The sequence below is a fragment of the Manis javanica genome, chromosome 11 (assembly GCF_040802235.1).
Source record: "Manis javanica isolate MJ-LG chromosome 11, MJ_LKY, whole genome shotgun sequence".
NCBI classification, from domain to species: domain Eukaryota; kingdom Metazoa; phylum Chordata; class Mammalia; order Pholidota; family Manidae; genus Manis; species Manis javanica.
The window spans coordinates 114,849,280-114,859,026 of NC_133166.1; the positions used below are offsets into that span (position 1 = coordinate 114,849,280).

The 9,747-nt window shown below is 52.1% G+C and overlaps 1 protein-coding gene across 2 annotated transcripts; it reads right to left on the minus strand.

Moving 5' to 3' along the window:
• Positions 1-3,489: 3,489 nt before the first annotated feature.
• On the minus strand, positions 3,490-5,447 carry C11H11orf86 (chromosome 11 C11orf86 homolog). 2 transcript variants are annotated; one of them, XM_073217496.1, is made up of 2 exons: positions 4,179-5,447; positions 3,490-3,618 (listed from the first exon to the last, which is right to left on the minus strand). In XM_073217496.1, the coding sequence occupies exons 1-2, from the start codon at positions 4,488-4,490 to the stop codon at positions 3,523-3,525; spliced, it is 408 nt and encodes a 135-aa protein (XP_073073597.1). In that variant the 5' UTR covers positions 4,491-5,447; the 3' UTR covers positions 3,490-3,522. The 2 variants fall into 2 exon arrangements, with proteins under 2 accessions (XP_073073597.1, XP_017536072.3); XM_017680583.3 differs by having other exon boundaries at positions 3,490-3,621; positions 4,179-5,437.
• Between the last annotated feature and the right edge of the window lie 4,300 nt (positions 5,448-9,747).

Genomic DNA, 9,747 nt, shown 5'->3' on the forward strand with positions numbered 1-9,747 from the left:
GAGTTTGATGCCACGAGGGGCTGTGGGCACCCTATGTGGGCAGAGTTCTGGGCTGGGAGGCAGGAGCTCTGGGTGAAGGCCCCAGCTTTGCCTCTGGGTGGCTGTGGGAGCCTTAGTTTCCTCATTTGTAAAATGAGCCAGAGCAATGGGCTCTGAGGGCTCTCCCAGGCAAGCTGGCTGTCTAGGCTCTGAGAGATGCCTGGGGACGCAGTGTGCCCACTCACTTGGGTGCTGTCCTTATTAGTGCCACTGAGTGGTCCCATTTCCCTTACAAGATATTTTATTCCACCTGCTTGCAGTCTCCTCCCATTGAAGGGCTGCAGTCCACAGGAAGTTGGGGAAGACGCCCAAACACACCCAGAGCAGCCCTGGCTCAGGAATCAGGCCTCCTGCTTAATTGGCCTGGTTGAGCCACCCCAGTAAGCACTCACTCCACTTTGCTTTGGAGCAGAGCAGCCAACCAGCTGCCTGCCTCCCTCTCCAGCAGGACTGTGAGCTCCTCGACAGCAGTGGTTGCGTGGAAAGAGCGAGCCTGTGGTGGAGGAGGGGAGCACAGAAGGCTGGGCAGGGAGGTTTTAGGGCAAGGTGTGGAGGAGTGTGCGTGCCGCTTCTGCTCACGTTCTGATGGTGACAGCTTGGCCGCACAGCCACACTGGACTGCAAGGAAGGCTGGGAAATGTTTTCTAGCTGGGATGTCAAGATTTGGTGAACACCCAGCTGGTCTCTGCCAGGTAGAATCACATAAACACACTGTTAATTTCCTGCTGTAACAATTTCCCTAACTCCATGTCTTAAAACAATAGAAATTTATTCTCTCACGGTTCTGGAGGCCAAAAGTCTGAAATCGAAGTGCAAACAGGGCTGTGCTCTTGCTGGAGGTTCCAGGGGAGAACCTTCCTGCCTCTTCCAGCTACTGGTGGCTGTCAGTAGTCCTAGGCTTCCTGAGCTTGTGGCCACATCCCTCCAATCTCTGGGTCCTTTCTTTTGTGTGTCTCTTTTATAAGGATACCTCTCATTGGATTTAGGGTAGCCCCCACCCAGTCAATAATCCAAGATTATTTCCTCATCTCAAAATCCTTAATTTAATTATATCAGCAAAGATCTTTTTTCCAAATCAGGTAAAATTCTACAGGTTCTGGGGGATTAGAACATGGACATATCTGTTTAGAGGCCACCTTTCAACCCACGAGCAGGATCACCTGGACACCTTTACATGGCAGCTGGCTTCTAAGAGGGTGGAAACAGAAGCTGCAAAGTCTCTTAAGGCCTAGGCCCCAGAGTCCTAGAACATTATTTCTACTATATTCTATTGGTCAGAGCAGGTCACAGGGCCCACCCAGATTCAAGGGGAGGGAAAACAGAATATGTCTCTTTTGGGTGTGTGGCAGCAGCACAGCGCAAGAGGGCGTGCACTGTGCGTGGGATGGTTGCTACACCTTGGAAAACACCATCAGAGCATGTGCGTGTTCTGGTGAAGGTCTCTGTCAAGGGCCCGGGAGATGTGCTCCCTGCTGATGGGGTTGTTGATGAGGCTGAGGCAGAATTGTCTGCCTGGGAGGGGCCCCCAGACCTGTGAGCTGCAGGGCCAGCTCAGCCAACAAGTCACTGGGTGACCAACTGCTTGGGCTGGTACTTTGTTTACCCAACAACAACCTATTGAGTTCTTACTCTGTGCCGGGCAGGGACCTCCTCCCTCACAGGCCAGCCCCACACAGAGCACCCATGGTGGCTCCAAGGCCGGGGGATGGCAGTGACACTAAAGCAGGGTCCTCTGCCGCCATTCTGACTGTGATATGACGGCAAAATAGGCCTTCATTATGCTAAGCCACTGGTGTGGGGGTTGCTCATTACAGCCACAAGCCTATCGTGACCCATTCAGTGTCATCAATGCATGCTTTCCTCAGGGACCAGAAACTTGGAGAGGGCAGGGTAATTCTCCTGCCCCATTCTGGGCCTCAGTTTCCCTCTCTGGACATTCAAGAGGGTTTGTCAGAGTGGTGCACTCACACTGTGTACCCTGGTGTCCCAGACTACCCCAGGGGCTACCGCACAGGTGGGCTGAGCATTTAAAGTTGTGACTAATCAGACTGGAAGCTTCTGGTCAGCTCCCACAGTCCAGGTTCCAAGACAGGCATGCCAGTCTCTGACAGTAGCTGTGTGGGACAAACTTTTCCCAGAAGTCCTCTTGTTCTGCAATGGCCCTGCCAGGGTTCTGGGCTCTAGGGAAGTAGGCAACCTGCCCTCTATCCATGGGACTCTCATTTACTCCCACCCCCAGAACATACCCTGCACCAGGATGCCTGCTGCTGCTCCCTCACCTTTGACCTCAGATCTGCTTGAGCTGGAAGAGCCCCAGGGACCCCACACCAAGCACAGATGTCTCCTGCAGAGCTCAGGCTCTTTGGGCTCAGACCCTCCCCTCTGTGTGGCCCTGGGTGAACCCCTTGCCCTTTCTGTGCCTCAGAGTGGGCCCTGTCTCCTGAGAGTGAGCACACAGGCCAGGCACTGGTGAGAGTCAGGTCCTCCGGAGCTGGCTGGTGTCAGCAAAGGGCAAGATGGAAATTCCTGGGGACTGAGGTCAAGAGAGAAGTGGCAGGAAAGACCCAGCCTCCTGGAGATCTGCCCCTGATGCCCGTGCCCCACTGTTCTGGGAAGCTTGGGCCCAGCTGGGGGCTGTGATAGGCCTGGAAGCAAGTTACTCACTAGGCCAACTGTGTTCTTCAGCTCAGCAATCTTTATTTCTGTGTTCAACCCCAGTGTTGCGAACTGGGTGGGAGTGGGGCGGGAGATGCCAAAGACAATAATCCCATCCCCCAGGCCTCAGTTTCCCCTTCTGTCACATGGGGAGAGAAGACTTCCCCTGCTTTCGTCACTGGGATACTGTGAGGCTGGAAGCCACAGTATATGGGCCGGGCCTTATATATATACAGCCACAGAGTGCTAGCACTGAGGACTGCCATGCAGGGTCCTTGCCCGGGAGGGAGCTCACCATCTGTGAGGGACACCCATGCCCTGCCCAGCACAGGCGGCTGGTGAGAAGGGTGGGTGGGGCATGGCCCGCGGCCAGCCACTGCGCCCATCTCTCAGCATGGGCCTGGCTTCACGGAGTTCTGTCCTGGAAGCTACTGCCTGGTCTTGTGTTGGGCCAGGGGTGACAAGTCGGTCGACACGCCCCCTTCTGGGCATGTTTCTAGACCCTCATACATGTCACCATCCAGGGGTATCCCTATGCCCACAGGGCAGAATCCACTAGGAGAAAGAGCTGAGGTCCCCTCTTTTCACGGTCCCCTTGGGGCTGGTGCTGTGAGCTAGTGTGGAGTTGGAGGGTCAGAGCCCCGGAACAATCACAGGGCCCTTGAATGAGCTGGTGGCAGGGGCCTCAGCAGACCAGGTAAAGAAGGCAGGAACAGTCCATGTAAAGGAGGCCGCACCATCCACAGTCCAGAAGATGCCCCAGGGGATAGGTCAGTGGACATGGCTGTCTCATCTGGGTGCAGCAGGGGCCACCGTCGCTTCCAGCCCTTATCTGGTGGTGGCCAGAGGGAGCTCCGGGGAGGCTGGCCGGCTTAGGGTCACAATGGGGAAGCTGGAGACAAAGTTCTCCCACCTTCTCCTTACCTGCTGGAAGATAGGAAGGGAGAGATCAGCGCCCAGGGGCCCAGGGCTGAGTTGTGGGCTTCAGGTGTTGTTCCACCTATAGCCACGAGGTGGCGGTAGACCCAAGAAACGATGCACCAGTCCCTGGCGATCCTTCCTCTAAAAGGAAGGAGGGAGGGACCAGGAGCCAGCAGTTCCCACCAAGGGGCTCCTGATACCCCCTTTCCTGGGGGAGAGGAAGGCAAGTTGTAACCCTGGGAAGCTGTACTAGCTGATCTCCTTGCTTCCAGCAAAATCTAACCACTCAACACACTGCCAGATAAATCATCTTAAAACAGCTCTGACCTTATCACCCACTTGCTCTAAAACCCTCCATGACTCCCCAGTACCTATGGGATAGATCCCAGACGCCTTCAGAACCCTCTGAAATATGGTTCTTGCATACCTCCCTGTCCAGCCTCATCTCCAGACAGCTCTGTTGTCCTGGTCCTTGCCCCTTATGCTTTTACCTCTTGGTCTCTCTCCCTGGAGTCCCCACCTTCCCCCATAGTTCTCCTCCACCAGTCAGCCCTCAGCCAGACCTGCTGATACTGCTTCAGCCATCGCCGGTTGCCTCCTTGCTGAGCTTGGATCAGCTGCTCCGTGTCCCCCAAGTCCCCTGGCATCTGCTCCTGATGGGGGGTGTCCAGCCCTTCTGGGCCTCTGTCTGAGGACCTGGACTTCTCTCGCCCCTGTCTGAGGCTTAGTGCCCGGCACAGTCGTCTCTCCGAGGGCTTCTCCCAGGGCTCCTGGAGCTTGCCATAGGAAGGCCGTGGTCCTCGCAAGGACTGGCTGCGTAGCCCAGTCCCCATGGTTCTGGAGGCTGAAGGCACCTGACTGCCCCAGTCCCTCATCAAGCCACTGGCCTCTGAGATGGCCTGGCTCCTCCAGCTATCTGACGGGAGCTCACTTCAGGGCAAAGGTTGGTGCTGTTGAGGTGGCCATCATAAACCAAAGGGCATGCCACAGGGGCCAAGCATCCCTGAGTCACCCTCACTACTCCCTCTCCACATTCTAGGGTGTGGGCCTCTCTCCTTCCTCCTCCTCCTCTAGGGACCCTTCTCTGACCACCCACCCATGAAGAGCTTGGTCTCCCCTGAACTCCTGCAGCCCTGGCTGTCCAAATCCATTCCACCAACACAGAGAACAGATGGCTCAACATCAAAACAATGATGGGCTTTTAAGAAACAGAACAGCTCCAACCTAGGATAGTCAAATTCAGAGACAGAAAGTAGCCTGGTGGTTGCTAGGGAGAACAGCAAGTTGTTTAATGGCTAGAGAGCTTCAGTTTTGCAAGATGAAAAAGTTCTAGAGATTGGTAGCCTACCAGTGTGGATGTATGTAACACTACTGAATTGTACATACAAATGGCTAAGATAATGAATTTTATGTTTATGTGTATTTTACTACAATTGGAAGTTTAGAAAAAGGAAGAACAAAGAAACAGGAAAGCTCTAAGCTAAGAGTTGGGAGACTTGGAGTTTTTCCAGGTCTAGCTCTGCTCCTAATCTTGCAGCACGGAATAGGGCTATCTGAGGGCCAACTGCCTCTGGGTGAACCTCGGCTCTATCACTGCAGCTGCGTGACCTCCGGCATGCTCTCCCCCGGGTTTCCTCATCTGTAATGGGACAAATAACTCCAGTAATTGTTCTGAGGATTAAAGATGATAATGCTGTGCCAAGCACAGGGCCTGGTGCAGAGTGGGCGCTCAGTAAAAGTGATTTGGTGGTATTTGTTATCTTGGGCAAATCCCTTCCGTTCTCAGTCAATCTTGTCATCTGTAAAATGGGTTGCTGGGCAAAGCAAACAAAATCATGGAAGTGGATGCCTCTAAAAGACAGGCTCCCAGCAGCAGCCCTTTCTTCCAAGACAGAGAAAGATACTTCACCTGGGCCAGCAGTTCCTCAGAATTGTAGAATTTGAGGGCTGCATGGGATCTTGCATAAGTGGTTCACAGTCCTTTTTGTTTTAACCACTATTTTCTGAGCATTTTTACTGGTTCTGCAGCTAATCCCTCCATGTATTTCATTTACATCTCATGATAGTCCTGTGAGGGTCAGTGTTCTCTCTATTTTATAGATCGGGAAACTGAGGCTTGGAGGGATGAAGCACGTCCAGTAGGTGGCAGAGGTGGGCTCCTGCTCTGGTCAGCCAGGCTTTAGGGCCCATACTTCTGCTGAGCTGCTGCACAGAGCGCCCCTCTCTGGGCACAGAGAAGTGCTGGCTGCCACTCTTGCCTCACCCCAGACTTCTCCCCAGGCCTGGTCTTGCTCTTTCCTCTTTCTTAGAGTGTTTAGGCCTTCCCTGGGTGAAAGGTCTCTTAATATCTGCCAGGCTCAGCGTCCAGCCAGAGGAGCTAAGGCAGGGCCAGTGTGACGAGAAGGGAGAACAGGGACCCTGAGCCGCTGCCCCAGCCTATCCCAAAGATGGACTATAATCTACACCCAGGCCTCTGTATTCCACCCCTGACCCTGGTTAAAAAGCAACAAAGCCATTACACAATCTTCGGTGCCTCACCCGACATAGTCATCTCAAATCCCTACTCTCTCCAAAGTCTGCTCTGGGAAGAATCTGCTGATTCACAGACTTCATCGGGGTGAATCACTGGCTCCTGCATCAAGCATATAACTGCCAAATACCCTCTTGCCAAGCATGTAATCTTACAATAATTCCCCAAATCCATGAGGGACAGGGGGAAAACATGTGTTCTCTTCCTTCCCTCCCCACTGCCTCCCTGTCTTTGTCACCTGGCAAACGCTTACCTTTCTAGATGCTGCACCGTGTTGTCTCCCCTGGAAGCCTGCTGGGGTTGGGGAGGCAGCCCACCCTCCAGCTCACACCATACACACAGCAGCAGCGATCACACACATATGCCTTTCTGCACCACACTGGATATCCCTTGAAGGCTAGGACAATGTCTTTTTCATCTCTGTGTCCCCAGGGCATAATACAGTAAATACCTACCCTTGAGTGTTAGAGACTATTAATTATCTATTGCTGCATAACAAATTATCCGAAAACGTCGTGGCTTAAAGCAATACTATGTATGATTTCATAGTTTTTGTGAGTCAAGGGTCCAGGTATGGCTTAGCTGGGGCCTGTGGCGCAGGGTCTCCGCAGGCTCCAATCGGGGAGCTGTAGTCACATCAAGAATCTAGAAAGAAAGACAGTTGGAACCTACCTTCTGGGGCTCCCTGAGCCAAGAAGAGGAATCAGATCAAAGTTGGGAGGCACCAGGGATAGAGTGTGCCCTCTGTTCCAGAAGCCTTACTTCTGTGATTGCCTTTCATCCTCACCCTACTCTGGAGCTTAGCCCCATTTTTCTACCCCAATAACAGAAGCTCAGAGAGGTGAATACACTTGCCTGAGTCAGGAGTGGGTCTGGAATCCAGCCCCCTAGAGTCGAGCCAGCAAACAGAGTCCCCAGCAGATGTGTGTGCCACCCTATGTGAGCTCAGGCCTGGATCTTCGGGCACCTGTAGGATGACCAGAGCTATGAACCTAATGGTTAACATCACCAGAATTTTCTTTGAAAACATAATGCCCACCAGAGTGAGGAGCGGAGTTGTACAGATACACAAATTTAATTTAAAATGGTCTGTGTATGTTTCAACTGATTTAATTTCTCTCTTTGCCTGAGTAGCTCTTAAAATACAGTACATTTTGGGAGAACTAGTTCTTTTACTTTAGAACAGTGGTACCAGATGTATCCAGTTTTGGTTTCCATCTCCCCACAGGAGGCTAGAATGCCAGGCAGTCAGGTTCAATGCCAGACTTTGGTCACTTTAATCACTTGGATAAATCGAACAAAGGTAATGGTAAGTAATAATAATGCTATTGATTATCAAGGCTCCTATATCCCAGGTACCCGCTCTGTGCCAGGCATTACGCTTAGGGCTTCCTGTATGTAGTCCCATCAGCCTTCAAGGGAATCAGAGGAGTTTTATTTTCAGTTTACAGACAAAGCAATTGAGATCAGTAAGTGCAGAGTCCAAGGGCTGTCAATACAGGCACTCTTGCATTTTTTCGAATATGCAAGACCTGCTGACTATGGATGGTGGGCCTGTCCCTTCCCTGTGGGAGCCTATTTCCTCTGTAAAATGAGGCTGAGTGGGTTTAGCCAGGGTGCTCCAAACACCCCTTGTTAAAAAACACCAGTTGCTAGGTCCTATCACAAGCCCCCTGCACAGATGGGTCTGAGAAGCTGTCTGTAAAATCATGTCCCTGACAATCTGTATCTTGTGGGAATCTTCGAAACATAACTGCTCGAGGTCCTTCTGCCTCTGAGGTCTGTGATCTTAGGATTCAAATTTCAAATCAAAGCCATTCCTTTGAAATCTAGATTCTGCACATTCTTGCCAGGCAGCCAGTGGAGCAGAAACAACACAGCCTGGAGATCAGGGTCCAGTCCTGCCTCTGCCCTTGACCAGCCATGTGATTCAGAGAAAAGTTATTTCCTTTCTTTCAGCCTCAGTGTCCATACCTGCAAATGGATACGGTATCCCTGCCTAGGATGTTGGAAGAACGAGAATGGACAGGAGGATCTTATCCTCTTCTGCCTCAACCTGTGGGCAGCAGCCGTGGTGTGGACCTGCTAGGCCAAGGCCCACCCTGCGGGCAGAAGGTCTGATCATCTTGCAGAGGTCCCATGATGGGATGGGCTCCATGGGCCCAGTGGACTGAAAAAAATGAGCAGGAGGAGACTGAAAACACAGGATGGGGGCCTGGGGGTGGGAGGCTATGGGGTGAACAGGGGCCGGAGACCACAACAGGAAAACATTGGGACTTAGCAATCCCCCATACACACCCAGAACTGTTTTTGGGTAGCCCTGGCAAGGGCCCAGGGCAGCCTCACACAGTTGTTCGATTTCCACGCTGCACCAACGTTCCTGGCTGAAGGTACGAGATGGTACTGCAATCCAACCCATGCTTTGCCAGCTCAGTTGCATGCTGGCATGACTCCACTGCTGCCCTAAGAAGGGTCTCAGCATCAGGAGGCCACCCAGAGGGGCATCTCATCCTCAGTGTCACAAGGCACAGCTTGGGCTAGAGGCAGGTGTGTATGGGCATACCTGCAAGAGCCTGCGTGGAGTGGCCCGGACTGGAGGGCCTTGTGGGGAGGGAAACATATCCTGAACCACCCTGAACATTCTGTGTCATTTAGAAAAATAGAATGCACAAGTGCAGCCTGTGGCAAAGGGCTGTTTTGTCATTCTTCCGTCAGTGAATGGGCATATTCACCACTGGCCGGGAACCCTGCCCTGTCTTTCCAACACTAAGGGTTTAACCCTGAGGTTTCACCAGCAGTCAGACTATTTAAGGCTCCAAATGCCAGAAGTTGGTTAATTTTTTTTTTAATGTAACTTTCATCATCCCAGTATGGGGGTCTGGGGCATGTAGGTTGTCCCTGTGAGATCCTCAGGGCAAGGCCAGCCATCTGAACTGTAAACACAAAGGGATGGGCTATTTCTGGACTCATGGTGATCTGCAGTTTGAGAGCTCTGTGGTTTTGTCTGGGAGTCTCAATCCACCTGCGTGTTTCTGTTTACCCAGACTCCTTAGTCCTAACTGCTCCTGGCTCCCCAACAGCCTCCTCTCAAGACTATACTTCTGACCCCCTCTATGCCTTGATCCATCATGCCTCCCTGACTTTGGGCTGTGTATGGGATTCCTTTGACCAATATATTCATCTGATAAGCTTCAATTTACCATTCTATCATCTATCTATCTATCTATCTATCTATCTATCTATCAATCAATCATCTATTTATCAATCATCATTCTATCTATCCATCTCCCTATCTATTGACTTAGCCAAGGCACTGCCCCCTCCAGGAAGCTCTCCAAGGCCCCTCTCATGGGGAAAGGGACCCCTCCTTGGAATCCCATAGCACTCTGGCAATTATCTCTAGTACAGCACTTCCGTTTTGAAATCTAGTACTTTGATGTCTATGTCCCCCACTGGTCTGGGAGCAGCCTGGGGATAGGAAAGCAGCTTCTTTTTACTGCCTCTCTGCATAGGGTACTGCTGAGATGGTTGCAGAGTGTCTGTCTCCTGTCTCCCAGCACTGTATCCTCTTTCCGGTCAAGCTCAGGGCATTGTCAATGTCT

What these genes read in the sequence shown, in the direction of transcription:
- C11H11orf86 (XM_017680583.3), bottom strand. Translation starts at nt 4,490, where the DNA reads ATGAGGGACTGGGGCAGTCAGGTGCCTTCAGCCTCCAGAACCATGGGG. An exon ending in GGCTGAAGCAGTATCAGCAG is followed by an intron (nt 3,622 to 4,178) that starts GTCTGGCTGAGG and finishes CCTATCTTCCAG; the next exon opens with CAGGTAAGGAGAAGGTGGGA.